Source organism: Zalophus californianus, chromosome 1, assembly GCF_009762305.2.
Source record: "Zalophus californianus isolate mZalCal1 chromosome 1, mZalCal1.pri.v2, whole genome shotgun sequence".
NCBI classification, from domain to species: Eukaryota; Metazoa; Chordata; class Mammalia; order Carnivora; family Otariidae; genus Zalophus; species Zalophus californianus.
This window is the reverse complement of record NC_045595.1, coordinates 71,870,952-71,895,499: the sequence shown is the minus strand read 5'-3', so window position 1 is coordinate 71,895,499 and position 24,548 is coordinate 71,870,952. Positions and strand designations below refer to the sequence as shown.

At 42.9% G+C, this 24,548-nt stretch overlaps 1 protein-coding gene across 5 annotated transcripts in view; it reads right to left on the bottom strand.

The window, feature by feature from the left end:
* The window catches only part of OSBPL10 (oxysterol binding protein like 10), a 311,564-nt gene that overhangs the window by 72,144 nt on the left and 214,872 nt on the right, over positions 1-24,548 (bottom strand). For all 5 annotated transcript variants that reach the window (XM_027585095.2, XM_027585094.2, XM_027585096.2 and 2 more), the window contains one exon: positions 2,693-2,903. In XM_027585095.2, coding sequence (XP_027440896.1) covers positions 2,693-2,903 — 211 coding nt within the window. The remainder of the gene's footprint in view (positions 1-2,692; positions 2,904-24,548) is intronic.

Genomic DNA, 24,548 nt, shown 5'->3' with positions numbered 1-24,548 from the left:
CTCTCTCTCTCTCTCTCTCCCTCTGCCTCTCCTGCTCATGCTCTCTGTTGCTCTTTCTCAAATAAGTAAATCTTTTTAAAAAATAATATTATAATACACTTACTATGGTGAGCATTTTGTAATGTATATATATATATAATGTATATATAATATATAATATATATAATGTATATATAATATAATTTGTAATGTGTATATATATATACATATATATATAATGAATCACTATGTTGGACCCCTGAAACTAATTTATTATAGGTTAACTATACTTCAGTGAAAAATAAAAATGACCAAAGAAGTGGCAAACTATAGCGATTCATAAGTTTGCTGTCACTGGATGAGTATGTTTTTAATATGAATATGGTAAATATAGTATAAAAACAACAACAAAAATGGCTAAAAGCAAGGGAGGAAGGACAGTCAAATGGGGCAGGGGTGTAGGAAGGGGCAGGGGAGACGCAGGAGGTAACGCTGTACATGCAATTTCAGGGATATTGCTTGGTCCTCCCAGATAACTTCCATTTCAACCTGTCATCACATCTGAAATTCTGCCTGGAGCTCTGTCCTTCCAAGCTCTTAAAAACACCATTTTTCCCCAATGAAAATCAGGAAAAAAATTAGAAAGTTGCTAGAAACCAGCCCTGAAGAAAGATGCCAGGGATTCATTTTAGGAATAACAAAATGGTTCAAGTGTATATTTACCAGTGAAACATTCCTGAATGCACCCATTAGGTTGCAGAGGCTGGAAGTTACGATATTCCGTGGGAGAGATCACAGACGCCTTGAACAGCCCCCCAGTGTAACTCAGAATCTGTGCCCCAGCCCCAACGGGGTCATTGAGACTCAGTCCAGATCTGAAAATATCAAGGAGTCCCATGGGGGGCTGCAACATTAGAGTTTCATTTTTCAAGCTGAGAAGGAAGAGGAAAGATAGAAAAGCAGTTTTGGGCACCTTCACTTTGTGCCTGAACACACACACACACACACACACACACACACACGCACGCGCGCGCGCGCTGGATCCCACACCAGAACTTTTGTTATGAAGGACATTGAGAGAGTAATTGGCAAAATTTAGTGAGAACTACAGATTAGGGAATAGGATTGTATTCATGTTCATTTACTGATTTTGACCACTAGGCTGTCATTATATAGGAGACATTATATAAAGGACATTATATATAGTGTCCTTTTTCTTTTTAAGGAAATATATACTGAAGCATATAAGAATAAAGATAGAGCATGTCTGCAATTTACTCTGAGGTGGTTAGAAAATTATAATATGCTTGGAGAGAGAGAGAGAGAGAGAGAGAGAGAAGGGAGATGATGAAGCAAATGTCATAAAATGTTACCACTGGGGTAATTTGGAGATGGAGATATGAGAATTTTTCATAGTATTCTTGTAACCCTTCTGGAAGTCTGAAATTCTTAAAATAAGGAGAAAAGTAAAGAAAAGAAATACCTGCCAGTGAGACAGTTGTGATGTGAGCAAGACAGCGTCATTGCCCCCATGAAGGGCTCCCAGAGCCGACTGGTGGTCTGTTCTGGATTAAGAAGGAACCCCAGGCAGAGGAAGGCATCCACCACACCAGGAAGCACCCGTCTCTGGCCTCAGCTCGGCTAATTGGCTGGGTGGCCTTGGGCGAGAGTCATTTACCCACTATGAGCTTCAGCATCTCATCTGAATGATGGGCGTAATATTATCTAGTCTGTGAAGATTTCAGAAAAGGTGTAGCAAAGGCCAAACTCTGGCAGGATCGGAGCTCAGTAAATGAGGGTGGGTAGGACAGAAAGAAACTTCTCTGGAAAACCAACATCCCTCTTAAACTCAGTGCAACAGAGGGCAAAGAGGACTTGAGAAAAGCATGAAATACAGACCATCACTCATAAGCTAACTTTGCTTTTATCATCTAAGTTGTCTCGTTTCCTCAGTAAGTGAACCCCGGGCAACAAAGCACAAGGAGGCTTCTGTTGGTCTCTTCATTCTAATCCTTTGTCATTATACACGACACGGCCAACCTCAAGCTAAGTTCACCTTCATCGCTGAATTTAATCTTCTCTAATATCTTTGTATCTGCTTATTGATTAAGTCCTCCTCCAAAAGGATTGAGGCATCTTCACAGAGTGTATTATTATCTCTAGCTTCTTGATAAAGAGCTAGAAATACTCCTGGTATGTATTGGAGAGAAAGGCTCACATAGGTCTAGGAGGAGGCATGCAGGAGCGTGCTCCCTGAGCCATGCGAGCAGGGCCGAGCACGGGAAGCAATGTGGGTATCCTTCACCACAGTGTGAGGTACATCATGGCGGACGCACATCAAGGCGCAGTTAGAAAAATGGACGGCATGGCAATGTATCTCAGAAACACAGCATAGAGTGCCAAGTCACAAGTGGAATGAGATATAGAACAAGATGCCAGCAAGCCTGAAAGGAGTTCCAACGTATTCATGTAAACACATCAGTTAAATCTTTCGTGGGATGTTATAGTTCTAATTAGTCAAAGAAAAAGATATCCCAAACTGGGTAGAGAAGGAGGGAGGGACAAATGGAGAAACAGGTGGAATAAATGGAGAGACAGGTGGAAGGTGGATATGGCGGATTTAAAGGAGGAAGGCCACGGGGGATATGCACACAGACACACAGACACGCACCCCAGATACTCATGGGCAAACCCGCCCACCGGGCGGTCTTACCTGAGGCCCCTGGCTTGTGGCTGGGCTGGCCCACCTGCTGCACACTCTGCTGCAACAGGTGGAGGCACTCCCCGAGGCAGCTGAGGGTCGCAGCGGAGGTAGCTTTCAGGAGGAGCAGATCCTGGTCCAAGGCAGTGAGGGGGCCAGAACCCGGCAGAGACTCGATGGCGTGCACGAGGTTCTTCTGCTGTCCTTCCACCTGGTTCATCATCTACAAAATGGGAAGACAGCAAGGGGGTGAGAGAGGGCAGTCCTCCATTCAGTAGGCTGGGGAGCAGCTCTGACACCCGGGGGGCCCGACAAGAGAGGAAAGTGGGGAGAGGAAGCATTACCCCCAGACTACGGGTGGCGTGAGAGTCCGCTCAGAGGGTGTTCGGTACACGTCAGCGCTTTGACAGTGCAGGCCTGGGTGAAATCTAAGTAAATCTCTCCAGAGGCACACAGGTGCAGCTCTGATCGCAAGAGCATTTTAGAACCCCCTGAGTTAAAAGGGCCCGTTAGGGCCATCTGCATCTATCATTTTACTGATCTCCTGAAGGCAAGTCAATGATATATATGTTAAAGGTAGAAGTCTTTGGGACTGTCATTAAGGTTCTTTCACTCCGAAAGGTTATCGGAGACAGTGGAAGAACCGTGGCTTGGCCTCAGAGCAAGGCTGATTCCCTGCTTTTCCTCCAGCTCCAATGCGTAGCTCCTTGGCAGTCTCTTTGAAGCTCAAGAAACAGAAGTGAAATTTCAGGCTGGCATTTGCATGAGTGAGATTACAGTGAAGCCAGCCATGAACCATTCCATTCCACCCTAAAAATGCTAAATCGGATGTGACTTTAACACCATGTGAGATGCCAGGAGGAAGAGAAAACCCAGAAACTCTAGAGCCAGCCCTACACCACAGCTGAAGCTCTGATGGCCCCAAAGAACCATATTTTGTGTCCCAGACTCAATCCATAAGCTGCAGATAAGCCACAGTCTACTTGCATCTTGGAATTGACAAATCAAGGAGAGAAGAAATCAAGAACTAGAAAAGAACTTGACTGTAGCTTGTGAGTTTGATCTCCCTCGTGTTCCACAACTTTCTAAACAAGATCATGCACATAAAGTGCATGCCTAGCAAACAGTCATTCCTCTTTGGGATGGAGGGGAGGAGGCCAAGCAACCCGCCGAGGTCCCAGGGCTGCTCAGCATCAGAGGCTGCAGCCAACTCTTGGTTTCTAGACTCTGGTCCACTGTTCTTTCAGCTGCCCACACGAAAGCCATCCTTAATTTAAGGCCATAACTCTGGCTTTGTCACTGTCTTCCCCAGAAGATCCTTGTTATCCTCAAGATGTCACCAGGTAGGAAGAAGCAATAATTCTGTAGGGACCCCTGGACTTGGGCCACAAAACTCATTACATGCTCAGCCTTATTTTTCTATTTCTCTTTGAAAACAAATACCTGCTGTTTTCTATCATTCTGTGTAGTCATTAGCTTAAAAAAAAAAAAAAAAGCTCAATCACTGCAATCCTACTTATCAAAATAGGTGCCGTTACTTCAAAAAGGAATTTTTTAAAATCACTGTTAAGCCTATTGCACCAACATGGCTTGGAGCTGTCACCTCAATGTGCACATCGATCCTATGGCCATGCAAATTATTTTTTGCAGATTATAAAGGTTATACCTGGCTCTTCTGGCTCCTAAAAAAGTACTTGGGGGCACAACAGGGGCTCAATGAGTATTCATTTCTGCCTTCAGATCTTTGCTTAAAAGTCATCTTCTCAGCAAAGCTTCCTGAGCTACATTAATTAAAACTGTATTTCCGGGGGCGGCTGGCTGGCTTGGTCGGTAGAGCGTGTGACTCTTGATCTCAGGGTGGTGAGTTCGAGCCCCACCTTTGGTGTAGAGATCACTTAAAAAAATAAATCCTTAAAAAAAAAAAAAAACCTGTATCTCCAGCCCAACCCTTGGCACCCCGCATCTTCCTTACTAATTTTTCTGCATAGCACTTACCACCTTCCAACCCAACTTGTCATTTACTTATTGTGTTCATCTGGGCCAGTGTGAAAGCAGGGATCCTTATCTGTGCTGTTCACTGATATATCCCAAGTACAGTAAAAATATCTGTGGAATGAATAAATGAATCCCCAGTCTCACTCTTCTTTGAGGTGCAAAGGAACTGATTTTTGACACGAAGTCTACAGAAATCATTACACCCGATTAGCATAATATGGCTGAAGATTTAGTAAAGGATAATATCTCTATTATCAGTTTAGGTTTACCAAGAAACTGCCAACTGGTTAAATTTAACTTTGCACAAGACAAAATGTTTGTGTGTTCTTTGACAGTTCTATATATAGAGCTGACAGCGGGAAGCGGATTTTGAGCTATTTGTCAGAGTCAACATTTCTGTAAATTCCCACCATAAAATCTTGTCTTAGAAACATGAGGTGTTGAAAGGGAAGAAGAAAACATAATGAAGAAACAGGTAATATACATTGTTCTTGACTATTATGGATGATACCATAATGCTTAAGAGAAAAGGTGAGTAAAATCAAGCCATTAACCATATGGGATACACTTGTTTTTAATCAATAAAAAGAACTATATTCCAATTATATAGTATAGAATAAATACTTGTTATTTCACAAGCATAAAATATTACGTAAATCTCAGGTAATAAAAACACAGAATTGACTTACAGAATTTTCTACTCCATTACAACAGAGCATGCCCAGAAATGGAATCCACATACCTGCTCTCTGAAAAGTATTCAACGTAATTGAGAGCCTCTCACCAGTGCCAGAGGTAGGACGGCCTGCTTGGGGGTGGGGGTAGGGAAGCACCTGAACCAGCAGTGGGGGAGATTTGACAGTTACAATGCTTTGACACTGAGTGGTGGCAGGGGTGGGGGGGGGCATGATAAATGCCTCACAGGCCAGGGCACAGTCCTCCTAAAACATGTCCCACCCTGCTCAAAATGCCAATACCGCCCCATTAAGTAACTCTGTGCTAGAGTTTTATCAATAACCAGGAACCTGATGGATTCCAACATCTTTCTGGGTAAACTGAGTCTAGCACAGGGCTTGACACACAGTAGACATTCCCTAAAGATTCATTTTCTCCCCCTTTTCCATGTGATACAAAACTGAACTAACACAACTGATGTCATCTTCACTTCATATTAGTTTCATCAAGCTCCAAAAGAAATTGAAGGAACCATCAAAGAGATGAAGGATTCCTAGCCTTGGAGCTGTATATCACAGTTATTACTGCTCTAAGAGTTCTAAGACTGGGAGGCACAGATGAAGAGTCTTCCTCAGACTTTGGAATAACACATTTTAGCTTCTTCCACAACTAATTTTAATTAAGAGCACCTATGAGAAGATGAATATGGCACTTTTCAGTATGCAACAATACCAACAGCAAATCCTTAAAGCATTTCCTCTCCTTTTCAAGGTTCTTTCTTTCTCTCTTTCTTTCTTGTAGGTTCCATGCCCAGTGTGGAACCCAACACAGAGCCCAAGGCGGGGCTTGAACTCATGATCCTGAGATCAAGACCTGAGCTGAGATCAAGAGCTGGATGCTTAACCCACCGAGCCACCCAGGTAGGTACCCCTCCTTCGAGGTTCCTATGGGCTTAGCAACAGAAGAGCAAAGCACAAGCATCAACAAGTAGGCTCACCTACTGCTACCAGCCTTTGGAAAAGTTGAACCACTTACTTTAATTATGTAAGTTTCACATCCGAGCCTTTAACACTTTTTTCTGAAGCACAACAACATCACTTGTGGTCTTTAAGAACAAAATGCCAAAGTTTCATTTCTTCCTGGCATTCTAGAATCAGGGGCATCACCATCTTATAGCACAGGTACAAAATGGGGCCCCAAATGAAATTTCAGAGATCCACCCCTGAAAATGTCAACTCTGAGGTTATAAAATCAACCATATGTAGGTCACGTTGAACTTCACAGATAAGCAAATGTCACAGGGAGGGGAAAAAAAAAAAAACCTATGGCCCATTTTTCATAGTACAAATAATGAATGGTGTATGTACTACAAAATCAAATCACAGGAGTGAATGCTAATAAAACCAGTGGCCGCAGATTTTATTGCTTTATTTCAATAAAGCTGTGTAAAAGGAGATTTAAAAAAGGAGTAAGCAAGGCTAGCTAAGAAAGTCTCTTCTAAAATAGGCTCAGGAGGCCATCACGGAGGAGGAATTTATGTGCATCCTAGGAACCATGAACTTTTTGCCAGTTGCAAGCCCTCAGCCTGGACTTACCTCCCTCCTCATGATGAGACCTGAATCACTGGTGTTCTTCACTTTGAAAGGAGCCAATGGATTTGACAAGTTTCAACACTTCATCTGTATACTAACCCAAGCAATCCAAGTTAACCTAGCTTCAAACCCTATTTTGCTTAGAGGATCTGAAAGAGAACAGCATGTCATTCCTCTGCCTTTATAACTTCACCCCCTTGTCTCCCTTGAAACAAGAATCAGGTTTCCACCTGAACTGTCTCCCCCAGTTGCAATTCTCATTGCCCAAATAAATGCCCATTGGCTTACATTTTTAATGAATTCTTTCTTGGTCAGCAACTGAAACCATGATAAAGAGACTAAAACCTAACCTCATCCAGCTCAAGGAGCTCAAATCTGACCAAGGAGAGACCTGAAGGGGGAAGCAGAGGCCCAGGGGCTTCCTGAGTCTGATTGTTTCAGACTTCTCAGAGCTGCAAACCTCGGAGCAGGTTTTGAGAGACACCTGAAAGGTCCAGTCCCTCACAGGCCAGATATCAATGAATACCAGTTTATCCACTAGTAATCAAAGGATCAGCATCAGGCACCTCCTGACATGGATTCCTTATCCTCAAGTTACTGGGGTGGCTTGCTTGGTTGGCAGAGCCTCCTGGGCTCACAGATTTCTTGCACCTTCAGTAGCTCAATCGGTCAGGCTTCAGGTAGACCAAACAATGTGATGCCAGCATCAAGGGGGCTTTGGTTTAGCATTTTCAGAAGCTACTTTTAAGTCTGCCTTCCGGGTCAGGGGTCAGTCCTTGCCTGTCTTAGGCACTTCACTTGGCCAAAGTCCTCAGCTAAGCTTAAAAGCCGTGCTTCAAGGATCTTTAGAAGCAACACACACACACACACACACACACACACACACACACACCTTACTACCTCCCTTAACACAGATTTACTATTCCACTGCCCTCATTAGCATTAGTTTAATATTCCAAGAGCCTGCCACCCCCAAAATGGTTTGACAGCTCTTTAAAGAAACTTCCTGAAATATCCATCAACTCTGTAATGGAAACCATCAACAGTTTGTACCCTATAATCCTTTGAATGCCTTGCCTCAAAATCCTTGCCTAGCTGTTTACACCAATCCTGAACTGTTGGATCTTGATCTGTACCTAACCCTAATCAAGACCCTGTATTGTAAACTGAACTTCAAATTCTCAAATTCGGAATTTGCTCTCCCCACTCAGAGACACGGACAAGGCCCTGCGGATGTGGTGTTCTCCCTTCCAGTGCTAAATGATAAAGCCATTTTGCCTGATCAACAGACTGTGCTGTTGATATTTGGAGAGCTGTCATTCCAATCTCCAAAGACTTCCTCCAAATTCCCAAGTGTTGGGGCACAGGAAGTCTTTGCTTCATACCTGAACAATCTCTTCTTCTTGCTGACTTTCCTACCTGACATCCAACCTCCTGCCTGTCCTCCCTGAGCTGTGTCTCTTGTTCCCTCTTGGCACAGCACCTACCTGGAATGATCAACTACCAAGAGTCTCCTTTATTAGGGCAGGGCTCTGGGCCCTCCTGGGACACCGCTATACGTCCAAACACAGTCCTAAATACCTTATGGACTCCCCCAACTCTCTCAAGTCTTATTATGTGAGCAGAGAGAGAAAACCCCATCTAGTGGACAGATCTTACCAAATCTACATCTCCCAGGAGGGTTAAGAGAGCGGACAGTGGCCATAAGGGACAAAGAAGAGTGGGAGGAAACGGGGTCCATCTCCCAAGGGGGGAGGCTGCTTGCCACACAATGAGGTTACAAACAAAGAAGAAAGTTTAAAAACACAGGACGAGAATGGAGACACCGAGATAAGGAACCTAATGCTCTATAATATAAACCAAAGGAAACAAAAAAAGGGAGGGGGAGAAGAAAATATCACCAAAAAATTGACCATTGTGTCTTTGATGGCCTTAGTGCAGGGGTGAGCAAACTTCTGTAAAAGGCCAGACAATCAATATTTAAGGGGTTTTGAGCCATTGGGTCTCTGTGGCAACCACTCAACTCGGTCACCAGGGCTTGAAAGCAGTCAGACCACAGGTACACAGAGTGTGACCAGTTGCTCCCATAAAACTAACATCTGACCCCTCTCACTTTTGACATCAGATAATTATTGTTCTCCTTCAGGTTGTGATTTTACTGGTTCTTGGTATGATGGGATTTTCTACTGTACCCTGGACATTCTGGCTATCTCACATTTGGAGATTTTAGGTCTGGTTTGAATTTTTTTTCTTAGCGGGCTACCGAATTTATTATGTTTAGCACACAGGCCCCTAGCCTACTTTTATGGCCTGTGGTTTCAACAGACCTAATTTCAGAGCCCCTGGGGTGCTCTCTTGATCTGCTTGGTTTACCTCCCGCCTCAAGGGCCTCCACTGGCCCCCACTGGGGCTGAGAGGACAGAAGGAGGCTCCCCAGCCCTGGTGCCTCCAGGAAAGAGAGAGCATCTTCGGCTTTCTCCACGAGTGCTTGTCTACTCAGGATCCCCCCTTGCCCTCAGCTCTGGGTGGTGGACGGGAGAATCCGGCCTGAAGTCATTGTTATGCCCTAGGACATAGAAGTCTGCTTTCTTTTTAAAGGTATGTCAAGTGCAGACATCCTATTTCTACACCCAAGTTGAAGACTGCTTCATAAGCAGATCTAACTGGCCAAATGGAAGGTTGCTGAGCACTATCCATTCATCTTCTTGGTAACAGAAGCAAGCCTTCCTTTGAGAAAATTGACAGAGAAGCATTCATCATTTCTAGATTTTTGCCTACTTTCTAGATGCATACACACTTTGCTTTGGGCCTCCTGGTGACCATCACTAAATCACGGAAGCTACGGCTCCAGATTTCTCCATCTACCCCATCCCTGGGAGGCAGGACAGGCTAATGGCATTTTTAAACTCAACACTTTGACACCTGGCCTTTATCATATGAGATGAGGGGGATAGAAACCAAAGACAAGAGCGGTTGTAAGACCAATCCAGAGACGAAGGTGATCCAAAGTCTGTTCTGGTCCCTCCATAGCTTCAGTAGGTGATTGCTGTCAAGAAGTTTCAGTGCTGCTCATAAATGAGCCCATGCTGGCAAGAGCAGAAGGCAAAGGCAAAATTCTGAAATGTGCACACATTCTCTCAAAAAAAAAAAAAAAAAAACAACACTTCTTGAAGATGTGGGAGGAGTCTGCTTTATTTTAAGAGGGGGGAGGGGATGAGGGAGGAGACAGAGAGAGACTCCCAAGCAGGCTCCATGCCCAGTGCAGAGCCTGACATGGGGGTCAATCTCAGGACCCTGAGATCATGACCTGAGCTGAAATCAAGAGTCGGACGCTTAACCGACTGAGCCACCCAGGTGCCCCGAGTCTGCTCTATTTCTCAAAAACAGATTCTTTTCTGTCCTATCTTCACCTTTGGCTTTTCTACAACTATTTCCTCACCTGCCCCAATAATAACCCCACCCTGCACACATATGAAATGCAAATTTTATCTAGACCTGATTCTTAAAAAGCAAACCAATCCTGCCATGTTCAAGAAATCGGAGATAACAGCATTCATAGCCAAAGAAATCTCAGCATTCTGTTGGTCCCTCGCTTTCATTTGCCCAGTAGGAAATCTCTAGTCAGAGAGGCCAGGTGTCCCGGCCAAGGTCACCTGTCATGGCAGTCCCCACACTCCAGTGCCCTCTACACTAGAGGACACAGTCCTGTGTACTTCCTCCTTTTCCTTTCTCAGATTCTGGAAGTAAAATACTACCTCCTGCCTCAGAAAACAACTATGACAAATTCTCTTCCATGGTTTCTTCCTTACTCCACCCTTTTTCACCACCTGGAAACAACTTGGGTTTTTTTGTTATTTTGTTTTGTTTTGTTTTCTGATTGCAAAAGGCTGGCTCACTCCATCACCATCCCAACAAAATTAGTCAATGAAAATAGTTACAGAGAAGGAAGTAAAAATTACCTGCAATTCCACTTCCTAGAAATAAAAAAGCAATGTTAACATTCTGGTATTATTCTGACTCTTCTGACTTAGGCGCACACACACGTTATTTTATTTTAAAAGGATCATCCCTTATAAAAAATTGTGTAACTTTTTATCCATAGAATGCACCACCTGTGATGCCTGGGGTTGACTTCAAAATAATCCAGTTTTTTGGGGGGTGGGTGGGGAGAAGTAAGGATGAAACAATATTGGCTTTGGGGTGCTGAAGCTATTGATGAGGACATGGAGGTTCAATATTACCTTCTCTGATGTTTTATGTTTGAGATTTCTCCTATTGTCATGTTTTTTTTTTTTAAATAGGGGGAAAATACGTTCTTTTTTTTTTTTAATTTTATTTTATCATGTTATGTTAGTCACCATACAATACATCATTAGTTTTTGATGTGGTGTGTTCTTATGGGTTGAATTGTGTCTTTCCCCACCCCAAATCCATATGTTGATGTCCTAACCCCCAGTACCTCAAATATGACCTTATTTGGAGACTGGCTCTTTATAGAGGAAATTCAAGTTAAAATGAGGTCATCAGAGTGAACTGTAATCCACTGCTGAGCCCAGATGAAGGATTCCTCACTCTCCCTGGAGACAAGGTTGGCCTCCCTGGCACAACACCCATAAACAGGGCTTCTGAGTAGCTCAGAGTAGCTCTGCAGGCGACTCCCTACTCCGTCTGCTTTGTTTTCCCTGAAAACATCTTTCCTCCCTTTTTTTTTTTTCTTGTACAGAAGTAATACTTATCACAGAAAAAAAATCAAAAGAAACAATACCATAACACATCCAAAACCAGAGAAAACATATGTTAAAATCTTGGCATGTATACTTACATCCTTTTTATGCATGCATCCGTGAATTTTACTTTTTATGAAAATGGTTGCACATCATAATACTGCCTGGAGCTCTTTTTATTCCATATACCATGTCATTAATTTTTGAGAGAGAGAGAAAGAGAGCACAAGCAGGGGGAGAGGCTGAGGGAGAAGCAGACTCCCCATTGAGCAAGGAACCCAATGCGGGACTCGATCCCAGGACCCTGAGATCATGACCTGAGCTGAAGGCAGATGCTCAACCGACAGAGCCACCCAGGCGCCCCTATGTCAATAAATTTTGACAATACTATTTAAAAGACTGCAGACTAATCCATTGCACAAACATGCCACAAATCTATTCCCCAATTCCCTACTGCTGGACGTTATGAAGAGACCGTTTCTTCTCTGTGACAAATTATAATTCAACAAACTTCTCTATGGCTAAATCTCAGCATAAATTTATAATGATTTTCTTAAAATAAACTCCTAGAAGAGGAATTGCTGGATTTCACGGTACTCCACATTAATTTTAAATTTTTGATAAATACTGCCGGCTCACCCTTGAAAAAAACTGTATCAGCGTGTATTCCCTCAGCAGTGTGTGAGCTGTCCTTTCTCCCTCTCTACAATTTTTTTCTCTTGACCAATTTCATCGGCAACCCTCCCCCACCCCACCCCACCCCCAAAAACCAGTACCTCATTGTTTTAATTCCTTGTACATGTCCCTCTATAACGTGAGGTAAAGAAAGATGAAGAAGTTTCCATATCCAGCAACGAGTAGTAAATAAGCCCTCAAGAGCTCCTACACGCTACTACACAGTACGGTGAATATAGATAAGAATATGGTACTATAATCATCAAACTTGTTGAGAGACTAGAACTTAATTATTCCAACCATTAAAAAGAAAGGATAATTACATAATGTGATAGAGGTGCTAAATATCGTTACAATGGCAATCATATTACAATACAGAAATGTATGAAATTGACGTATTGTGCACCTTATGTTTACACAATGTTATATGTCAAATACGTTCGATAAAAAAGCAGTTTCCCTCTCCAGTAAAGAAAATTTAAGCAAGTAGGACTAATGGGAGTCCAGAGAGTGTCCCCTTCCTCAGGGTGGAGGCAGCAATGAGGATGGCAGAGTGGTCCCCACCAATGGGAGGGAAAGCTCAAGTCCTGAGGAAAGGGGGCAGAAGGACTACCTGGGGAATCACGTGGATCCAGACAGCTCTGGAAGACACCAAATTTCTCTCCTAAAAGGTCCCGGGCACAATGGAACAATGGGAAACCATTACAGAGGGCCCCAAACCCTCACAGTGCCAGAGAGAGTTAACTGCTTAAACCTTGTCCAACTGCTTCGTTATTTCGTGCCCAGAACCCACCCGACAAGAGAAGGAAATCTGTCCCCCTTCTCCGAGCCAGCCCAAGGCCCTGAGTCTGAACTAATCCCAACACTGAAGCTGAAGAGTAAAGCAGAAAGGTGTCCTTAGCTTTCCCCACATTTCCCCTTCTCTTCTCATGCTCTTCCTTGACCTCCTGTATAAAAGTCACAGTAACAGCCCGATCGTGAATAGAAGAAGCAGGGCCATTTCAAATCAGGGGGAAGGAGAGCTCTACAGTGTACAAAAATGCTTTCACACTCATAATCTCCTATCCTCCCAGCTCTGCCCTGGCCACAGGAGCAGAGCTGGTTATTGGGATTCTCCTTTTACACAACGCAGGGGCCCAAATCATAATCCACAGAAGTGCAGAGGTCATGACTAACGTCCAGTATCCTGGAACCAAACTTCTCCGCCCTCTGCCTCCTTCCCCGGGGACATGAGAACACCACTGCGGTTGTGCATGCGCATGCACAGGGTTTGATGCCCAGCCAGCACAGATTTCTACCTAAAAGGGAGTAGATGCTTGGGGAACAAGCTGGCTGATCCACAGGCCAACTCACCATGAACTGAACAAGAATAGGTTAGACCACAAGCTCTGGGTAAAATCCCCATGGCGGGGGGGGAATAAAAGTGATCCATAAACAGAAACTGTAAAATCAAGGTAAGGATTTGTCCCCCAAAAGCCGTGGAAGCTTCACTCAAGTGGTTTAAGTTCCTCTTAGATGTTCTCAAATCAGAAACTACTCAACATAAGTCACATAAAAGGTGGAAACTAAAAGGTGGTTTTATTGAGGTGTTCAGAGGTCTGGCTGATCTGCCAGTTCTCAGCAAACGCTAGCTCGTATGTTAGTTTTTTATCTCTTGGAGAATGTAACTTCACAAACCAAAGACCAGCAAGTATGAAATTAAACCATTTTCTTGCAATTAAACCATTTTCTTGAGCCCACTTTATCTTTGTTCGCTCATATTCCACATACATGGCTCAGCCTTTCTCAAAGAACTTCTAAGTGTCTGGATATTTAATCTCCATTTTGGGAAATTCTTTTATTTTGCAGAGAGAGAAGGCTGTTTTTAAGAATTCCTAAAGAAAAGAGGCAAATAGACATCTATATTCTAACTTCAGCTTGGTAGCACAGATTTATCTCAAACCAAGCCTTGTTGGCTCTACCTATTAAATGCCTGCTACTGGGCGCCTGGGTGGCTCAGTTGGTTAAGCGACTGCCTTCGGCTCAGGTCATGATCCTGGAGTCCCTGGATCGAGTCCCACATCGGGCTCCCTGCTCAGCTGGGAGTCTGCTTCTCCCTCTGACCCTCTTCCCTCTTGTGCTCTCTATCTCTCATTCTCTCTCTCTCAAATAAATAAAATCTTTAAAAAATAAATAAATAAATAAATAAATGCCTGCTACTTTCTTTCACAACCTAATTATTGTTTTTAGTTCAAATATCTATCCAGAGTAGCAGACAACGACGTAACAACTCCGTTCTCTTTTCCAGCTAAAATTAATTTCACTAGTGCCAATTATTTTCAGGGAAGAAATGCATCTCCAAAGGGCACTCGAAGAGGGGGGAAAATTGGACAAGAACTTTATGCCTCCAGGCAAATCCTTTATAGCATTTGAGCCTTGGCAAATGAAACTCTGGAGAGACAAATGCATCTATCAGGAATCTGCTTCATTAATCTGACAAGGAAAATTATGTTAAGGGATAAGCCACCAGTAATTAATATTTATTGTAGCTCCACTGAGTAGAGGATACTGCAGTCACCATTTTACAGAAGAGAGAACACAATTCCTGCATGCAAACTGCTTACAATGTAATCCTCAAGGTGTTCAAAGAGGAGACAGAATAATGATATAGAATACACTGCGCTTTACAAAAGAGCGAACCACCCCTTGCAGATGTGTGCATTGGAAACTGATTTCCGGCGATGGAATGAACTGGCATGGATCCATCCCCACTCTTCCTCACGACTCTGATGTACACTTTTCAAGAAAGTTATGTGTAAGAGTGTGTAAACCATGGCCACTATTCATATAAATAAATGCACAAAACGAACTTGTTAAATTATAGTTAGTTCCATACATGTCTAACTCCAGGACCCAGCCTACTGACTGAACCAATCCATTCATCCACTGCCACATGGTAGGATGGGACCACAGGACCTTATTCACGGGAGATGCCTGACAAATGTATGTTGGGTAGATGAAAAGAGAGAAGAAGGGCGGAAGGAAAAGAGAAAGCAAGAGAAAGGAAGGGGGAATGAAGGCAGACGAGGGAGAAAGATGGCAGAAGAAGGAAGAATGGAAAGAGAAGGAGAACAGAGCTCCAAGGTTCCAAGAAGTTCGTTCTCCAGCAAATCCAAGAAAACCTTTCCAATGGCCCAAGTCTGGTGTTACTACTTCCCCTCGAAGAATAATGGATATTTTCCCTTTTGTCCTAAGACCTTGGAACTTTAGCCTTAATTGTGAGTCTCTTCTAGAACCAATCTCCCAGAGGCAATAGGACAGTTTAGTGGCACATTAGACATCTCCGGGCACACAACAGTCCCAAGTTCCTTTAAGTCTCTAAAATAATCTATATGATACTGGAAAAAACAAGGCTCTACCTGAATGGGTTCCAGGCTCAACTTCCAAGCAGTCCATGGAATGCCTTTCTCCTGGTTAATTCTTACTCTTTCTTCAGACCTCACCTTATAGGTTGCTTTCACCAGGTAGCTTTCCACCATCTCCCCAAAAGGTCATGGTTGCCATCACCCACAGAACCCGTCATGGTTGTAGTTAAGTCATGTGTTATGTTATCCATTGGTTAATCTGTCCCACCCTTATCAGGCTCTGAGCTCCATGAGGGTGAGGACCTTGTCTCTCAATCTCTCTCTCTTTTTTTTAAAGAGGGGGATAAGGAGAGAGAGAGAGAACCTTAAGCAGGCTCCACCCCTAGCACGGTGCCCGACATAGGGCTCCAACTCAGCACCCTGATCACGACTTGAGCTAAAAGCAAGAGTCGGACACTTAACTGACTGAGCCACCCAGGCACCCTAAGGACCTTGTCTCTTTTATTCACTGTTGTTTTCCTAGCACCTAGGACAGGGCCTGGCAAACTGTAGGCAAAAAATATTAGTTAAAAAAGAGTAAATGAATATGTGAAAAAAGCACCGAGACACCTCCTTAGGAACTGACAATTTTCTCCACTTCCTGGCATGAAAGAAGATATGAAGATCTGAATGCTACTAAGAGATGCATCCAGATGAACAAACATACCAAATTACATCTAAATGTCAACCACCAGGCCTTTAAAAATTGACAAGTGAAAGTAGTACAATACCAGCTCTGAACGGGTTGATTTTTTTCTTCTCATATCAAGACAGAGAACTTCAGTAATCACAGGACAAGGTTTCATACTTTTCCTGCATTTCTCCCCAGGTCTAGTTGATAGCCGTCAAACAGTGTTCAGTAGTGAAGAACAGAAATCCACCCAGGCTAGTTCAAGAAGGGGATCTGTTGCATGGATATAGGAAGGAGGTACCCAGAATCGACTAGAAAGGGCTGCTCCCTCTGTCCTTCAGAGATATCCCAGTCTCTTATCTCTATAGTCTCTGGCTTTCCCATCTTCTCACTCTCTCTCCTCTTGCTCAATTGAAAATTTCCCCAACCTGTCCAAATCCCAGCAGAGCCATGGCGGAGCCAAATCTACCCAATTTCATAGGTCTGGTTTCCCTTCTCTCTAAATTCAGGGTTGAGAGAAAGTGAATATGATTGGCTGGACACAGATCAGATGCCTAGGCTGGTCCAGTCAGCCGACACTGACCTACCCCTTCACTATGTGGGCCCGTCCTCACCACTTCTCTTCTAATATTTAACCCAATCTAGGATTCTGACATTCATGAGACAGAAGGATGTACACAATTTGCAAATATTTTTAAAACTCACTTTACAAGAAAATTCATATATCCAATGGGACATCAGTCAATGCCTTCATCCGTAAAAACTTGTCAAATAATGAGGCATTTCCCTAAACTTAATGCTGGTATGACATGAACACCAAAGTTACACAGCTTCCTGACAGTGGGTTCTAGATGTATACTAACTTCTTACAAATGCTTATGATAAACATCCAGCTCCAAATAAGCCCAGACTATCCCACCTCTTTTAGTGATAGTACTGATGATGTAGGAAAAGTTGGGGTTCGGAGCTGGTGGCCAAGAAAGAATTCTTGAGACGTCTTTGGCACAAAAAGGTGGTTTTATTAAAGCACAGGGACAAGACCTGTGGACAGAAAGAGATGTTGCCCCGGGGTTGTGCTGGGTGACTGATCATATACTCTCAAGTTGAGAGGGGGCTAGGGACAGCACAAGCCGCCAAGGTGTTTTGCGAACAAGGTTTCCAGGATCCTGACGGGGCTAGCTATTGTTAGGAAAAGGTCATTTATTACTGTTTAGCAAAAATTCAGTCTTGAGACCCTTCAGATGTATATCAGTGGACCATATGCTTGGAGGATGATTGCTAACATGTATCTTTCAGGGTAGAGATAAAGGAAATTTCCAAAGGAATTTTTATATGTTAAAGAAGACTTACAGGATCCTGGGGTGTTGGGATAATACTAAGCGAAGATTGCCTTCTGCCCTTAGCAAAAGTATCAACATGGAGGCTGCTGAGCTCCCAGAGGAAGGTCACGCTGCCTGCTTCAAGAACTGATCAGTGGGCTCTAAGTAGTAAGGAAATTTACTTTCTCTTCTGCCTTTGTTTCCCACATCATTACCACGTAATAATGCAAAGCCCACCGGTCTAAAAGGAGTTTAAGAAGAGACAAGGGCTCAATCCACAGTCCTCTCTCAGTTTATACCCTTTCTGATGATTTCCAAAGTCTGGAAAACAACCCAATTAGCTGTGTTACCTCTTTTCTCGTATCAGGTCCACGGGTCTAACACATCTCTTAACTCTGTGGAAATGGATTTTGCTACATTAGCCAACTCTCCCTCAAGAGCCCTCTTGAAAACATAGAGTTTTCCCTATGCAGCTATGATTAAAACAGTTCTCTTTTTCATAGAAATTTTTCTCTTCCCATGACCATCACCAAACTGGAGACATAAAAAGAAAATGTATGGTCCTGACAGTGCCCTGGAAAGTGTAGGATCCCAAAACAGATTTATGTGTGATTCTCATAAAAGGTGGCTTGTATACCTTGTCCCTACCTTCTCATGAACACAGTACCCACTTGGGCAACTTGGCCCCTCTTGACTTTCTCTCAGGTGACATCTTGCCTAGAAATCCTTTCCTCCCCATCCTTCACAGTCAAAAACCTACTAGGTTTACAGTGCCTGGATCAAGGCAGTGCCTCTCCATGAAGCATGCATTTCCCCATGGAGAAGTTACCAGTCACTACACCCCCAGTCTCTCCAAAGCTCTCCCATGAGCACCCGCCTTTCTTCCTGGAAGTTCTTGAGATGTGGGGGACAGCCCCAAGTTCCCTGCACCTAGCTAGTACAGAGAGATGTTGATTAAATTTTCAGTGACCCACTAAATGCATCCTTTAGGCTTTGGGCCATTGCTTCAAGTCTTCAGGTTTGTTCTCTTCCGGTGAAAATGTTCTATATTTCAGTTGTTCTATTTGTGGCAGAGCCAGGGCTGCCTAATTTTGGCTAATCTGAACATCTACAGAAGGAAAATGCATTTTCTCCTTCCGTCCAGAAAATACTTAGAAATGACTATCTCCCTATAGACTTAGCTGGGTACTGTTAATTCACCATCTTTAAACTAATCTTTTAGAAAATGTGTAATATTAAGCTCCTCTTCCTGATACTTTCTCAGGATTCCCACTGTAAAATAAACACATGCTGTAATTCCTTCCATAACTAAAATGTAAATACATATTTCACTCTTGGGATAAATTGGGTTTATTTTCATGTAAATTTAGTAGCAATAAAAGGTAACGCTCAGCATGAGGAAATGCTGTTCCCTGGCTCCCTCAGAAGGTTCTGATTATGTTACCTTCCACCCCACCCCAACACGTCGGAAACCAAAAAATAGTATCTTCTTCAAAATGCAATTCCTTTAGTAAGAAAAAAAAAGAAAAATTTTTAAATATTACTTCAAACTGAAAAATACGCTAGATTTTAATAGACCTGTATTTATTTTAGGAATGATTTCCTCAGCTTGCCCATTGGGTAGATATTCTCTTAAAGGCTCTAAGCTCTGAAAAGCCTGGTTAGGCTGAAGAACAATGACCATTTTTACCCGCTCCATTGCTGCCCCCTGCTGACAAAAGGATGGACACCTTTGCCAGACGCTGCCCTCTCCTGGGACAAGGGCAGCTACAGACACATTTGCCCACTGGCCTAATGGGTATCAAACCCAATGAAGAATAAGAAAGGGCAAATAGACATGGTTCCCTAAAGGCAAACAATGAATCATGGAACAGTACATCAAAAACTAATGATGTAATGTATGGTGATTAACATAATAAAATTAAATTTAAAAAATTTTAAAAAAAGAATGAATAGAAGAGACAAAGCATTTACATATGAAATCATCCAAAAGCAGTATAAAATTATACTGTTAAAGTTATAGAGTAATGGCTGTCCAGACTGACAGGATTTTGGGAAGGGTGAGACCAATGAAGACAGAGGCCCCATATATGTTAGTGGTTCCCAAACTTTATACCACTAAGGAGCCCTACCTTAGCACGGACTTCTTGCTTTCAATAATTTGTCAACATAATAAAACCAAAGTACCCAGCAAATATTCATCTAATTCCAGACAAAAACAAAGAAACATAGATAACTGCTTGACTGCAGTCAGGTGTTTTTAAAGGGTGAAAACAGCTCATCGGTCCCCTAAGAGAGAAGGTTCTAGAATCTGATGAGACCAAAGGCAAGAGAAATGGAGATAAAATTAAATTTCCTTATACCTTATAGCCCACTGATAAATACCTGAGAAACATAAGAGTGTGACATTCCTCGAGGAGCTCGATGGCCCTTTAATGCTGATGTTTGGCTAGAGACTAAAAGCAACCTTAGCTTGACAAGAGCCAGACCTCCAGCATCCTGTTAAGTCTTCTTTAACATATGGAAATCCCTTTTAGAGACTGCCTTTATCTCTACCCCCCTCCAACTTACAAGTGTATAATCAATGGCTCCTCACAATCCCAGTGCAGTTCTTTCTGCCCAGAGCTCCTGTCCCCGTGTAATAAAATCACCTTTTTGCACCAAAAACATCTCAAGAACTTTCTTGACAGTTCACTCAGCAGCCCTACATCAGAATCCATGAACCCTAAGATTCTTTCTTAATGGGCTTCTCAGGAGGTCTGAGAACACCCACAAAATGTATTCACTGACAGGGTTATGTGCCTGGGAGGATTTTCCTCAGAGTCAAGAGTCATTGGCTTTCATTAGCTTCTCAAAGGGGCTGTGGCCAATAATAAATTAATCAATAAACAAAATTAAGATCTCTAGGCCTAAGGATGCCAGGCAAGGTAGGAACTGCTGGTACAGATGAGGAGAAAGGATGCAGAGAGCACCTCTGGGGGAGACGCCATGTTCGCCCATTCCTGTCCCGAGAGGCCCCCGTGAAAGTTTCACCCCAAGAACAAATACCTCCTCTTCTCTGTACGAACTCCAACATACTTTACCACCACATATCACGTCCCATTAACAGTTTTAAAGATAAAGAAAAGGCAACTCCAACAGGCCATAATCCTTAACCATTTATCCTGTGTGAGCAGTTCTCCTTGACAAACAGGTCAGTCTCTATTTGCAAAGCCGGTTTGCAAAACAGATGTTTTTTTGTCCCACACTTGCTATGTTACAATCCATAACAACTGATCAGCTACAGTACCTGCATGCACTAATCTGAGCTTGGCTTCATGGAAAATTAATACAAGTGGAGAGCATGTACAATTTCCTAGTGAATCGGCTTATTAGTGGGGGAAGCATCTTCTCCACTCCTGCCCCCACCTCCCCAACTTGGAGGAGCAGCAGAGTTCGGGGTCTGAGTGCTCAGGCTCAGGACCAAGAAGCATAACCTTGGCATGTTGTTCAATATTTCTGGACCTTGATGTCCTTATCTGTAAAATGGGACTCCTAATAGTGCTTATTGCATAGGCATGTTGTGAGGAATGAATTAGTCAATCATTGTGAATCACTTGGAAATGGTCCTAATACACAGCAAGTGTCACGTAAGTGTTTGCGGCTGCTGGGGTTCCCTCTACGGCCACTACCACCATAATTATTATGGGGAAGATTAAATGAGACTATGTGTAAAGAGCTTAAAATAGCGACAGGCAAGTTGGAAATGCTTAATAAACGTGAACCATGGTGATGAGGAACTCCAGGGGGAAAGTGAGCAGATAGGAACAGATAGGGAATTTCTATCCTGTTATTCTAGCCAGGCATCATAACACCAGTGTATTTAAGAAGCAATATAGTCCATGGAAACCGTATTACACTTCTCTTGTGGAATCATTTGCCTTCTCTGTTGTAAAAAGCAAATCGTTGATTTATTGATTCATTTTTTTAATTTTTTAAGTAGGCTCCACGCCCAACATGGGGCTTAAACTGATGACCCCAAGATCAAGAGTTGCATGCTCCACTGAGCCAGCCAGGCGTCCCAACTAATTTATCTATTTTTAAAAATAATTTCACCAAATCAATTGTGGTTGATTCTCCTTATTCACAGTACTCAGGTTCCACAGTCACCATGAAAACACTGAACTCACAAATACTGAACAATCACTCTTAAGGGAAATACAAGGGGATGTTCCTGTGAGCCTCTGGTGACATTTTCATCAATGAAATACCATTTGCATTATAAAGGTTTGTTTGCAAATGTCCAGGTAAAAGAAGCTAGTGTCATTAGCATTGAAAACTGGCTTTTCCATATCATCCTTCTCCGGTATAACACTTAGGAGGTATAGTAAATTCTTGTTATTCATAGTAATTATGTTCTATAAAGTCACCATAAACAGTGAATTAGCAAATACTGAACCAACTAGTCAGTAATATGTGTGTGTGTGTGTGTGTGTGTGTGTGTGTGTGTGTGTGTGTGTGTGTGTGTAACAACACTCCAGCAGGCTTTAAGGGTTAACTCGCTGCAAGTTAACACTCCTTACTTGCTGACCTAAGGCCCTAGATCTGTAACAGAACTAATTTACTTTCTTTGAGATTTGCAGACGATTGGCCTTGAGAAGTGAAGAACCAGAACCTGCCCATGCCCCAGAGGCCAGCAAGTCTGTTTGAAGCCATCTCCGCCTCCTGGTCCGGCAATTTTTTTTTTATTTTTTTATTTTATTTTTTATTAAAAAATATTCTTTTTTAGGTTACACAAATGATTTTACTAACCTCCCTTTGTGTATCTGTAGACCTTGCCCTGCTTTCCAGAAAGAAGGGAGTGTTCGGGCACATCACAACCCAAGAACCGGACCCCCACGCACAATCCTAGCACTGAAAATGTTTCTAGCTGGCCTCAAATCTGCACGTGATCAAGAAATGCTACAGGCCACTGCCCACTCTTTGCCGGTTAACTACCCTAAACCCCGTTAAGACCCCCGGACCAGGCAGAAACCTCAGAGTGGGCTTTTGGACAAGAGTCTACCTTCTCCTTGGTTTGCCCGCCTCCTGAATAAAGTTCAGATTCCTTTCCAAACAAAACTTGTCTCTTGAGCGATGATCCTTCCCACGACACCCTTGCCGACCTTGGGTTTGGAAACAGGCGTGCACACGCATGCGCGTATGCATATATACCATAGATTATAACCTTAAATGCTAAAAACGACTCATCCTGGTAGATTCTATTTTCTTTATCACACAAAAGAGAAAATGGGGTTCAGAACTCTTAAGTCACTTGCCTGGGGCCGCCCCACTCAAAGGTGCCAGAGTTGGCATTCAAACCCCATCCAGCTGGCCCCGGATGCAGAACTTCCGGCTCACCTCTGTATCAAAGCAGAAGCAAAAGGCAGAACATCACCTTGTCTGACTTCCAGCTAGGAATGTGTGCACTGGGTGACACGTTTTGGGATGTTTTACAAGTCTGCAAATGACCACAAACGCCTTGAGTATCAATTTTGGGCTTACAAATAAATTGTAGCAAGTAGGAGAATCTGCAAATACAGAATCCGTGAATAATGAGGATAGACTGGATTTTAATTCTTCATTAGTCTCCCGATCTTCAGAACGCGTCTCACCTGCAAATTTAACGTGTCTCATGCTGAACTGAGTTTTGAAATGTGCGAACCAGCCAGCACTCAGCTGAGAGGGGCTCAACATTTTCCTGACCCTGGGTGACATGCCGGAATCTTTGACTTTCAGCCCTACAGCAATGCTGTCCATGTATGCTTTTTTCTTTTAATCGGTTGTCATCTCATGAATCCAAAAGTTTAGCTGCCTTTCCATCTTTTGCACAGTTTCATCACACACTACAGATGTTACTTTAGAATTTTCCAGAGAGGGGTGAAAAAAAAAATTTCTCCAGAGTAGCTTCACATACAGATCAGCGAATTTCCTCCTCCTTTTTCCCCAGATGCACCGTATTTTGCTTCATTAACATTGAACTCACAGCCAACAGCGCTGGAACTCATACCTGAACAAAGCTCATCTAACACATATTTTCTCTATCACGCAAAACCCAGCCTTCATGCACTTGACACATGACACACAGCATTCCAGGTCTATACTTGGGGCCCACTTAAAACAGCAATCACCAACAAAAAGTACAAACATGCAAAAAAAAAAAAAAAAAGTGGCACTAAACAGACTATGGAAAGGAAACTCGTTTAATGGCGCTGAAGCAAGAAGGCAGAGCGTCATTTTGTTTGCCCTCCGACGGAAGGAGTCAAAATTTTTCTGCAGCTCTTCCTGCATCAGTGAACAGCCAGGAAAGTATCTCGAGTACTTATTCTAGAGTTACAGATAAATTGTAGCAGGGAAGCAAATGTGCAGATACAGAATCCCTGAAAAATGAGGATCAACTAGATATTTTTTAAAGTAAAATATGTTCAAAGCCTAGGGCTATGAAATTAACACAAACAAACTCGAAATCAAATCAGAAATACAGGATATTGCATGTGTGCACCCACCTGCATGGTGACAAGAGACCATTCCTCGCTATTCTCTTTTCATGCAATTCCAGGCCTCTGATCACTGAGAGAAGAGAGACACTTCATATGCACCGCTATCTCTGCTTCAAAAAAGGCAGCTTAACTTCATTCAGTTATTTTAAAGTTCTGTGATGAATAGTACATTGGGACAGTCTCTACCACTGCAGTTATTCAAGTTCAGAAAAATATACTCAAAACATGCCCCTAAAGCTTTAAAGGTATTGATTTTGATGTAGAATAAAGCTTCTCAAATACCTTTTTTTTGTGGGGGGGGGGGGTTGTAAAATCATTCTCCACGCAGCCTTTATTATGAATTTTATTGGATTTCA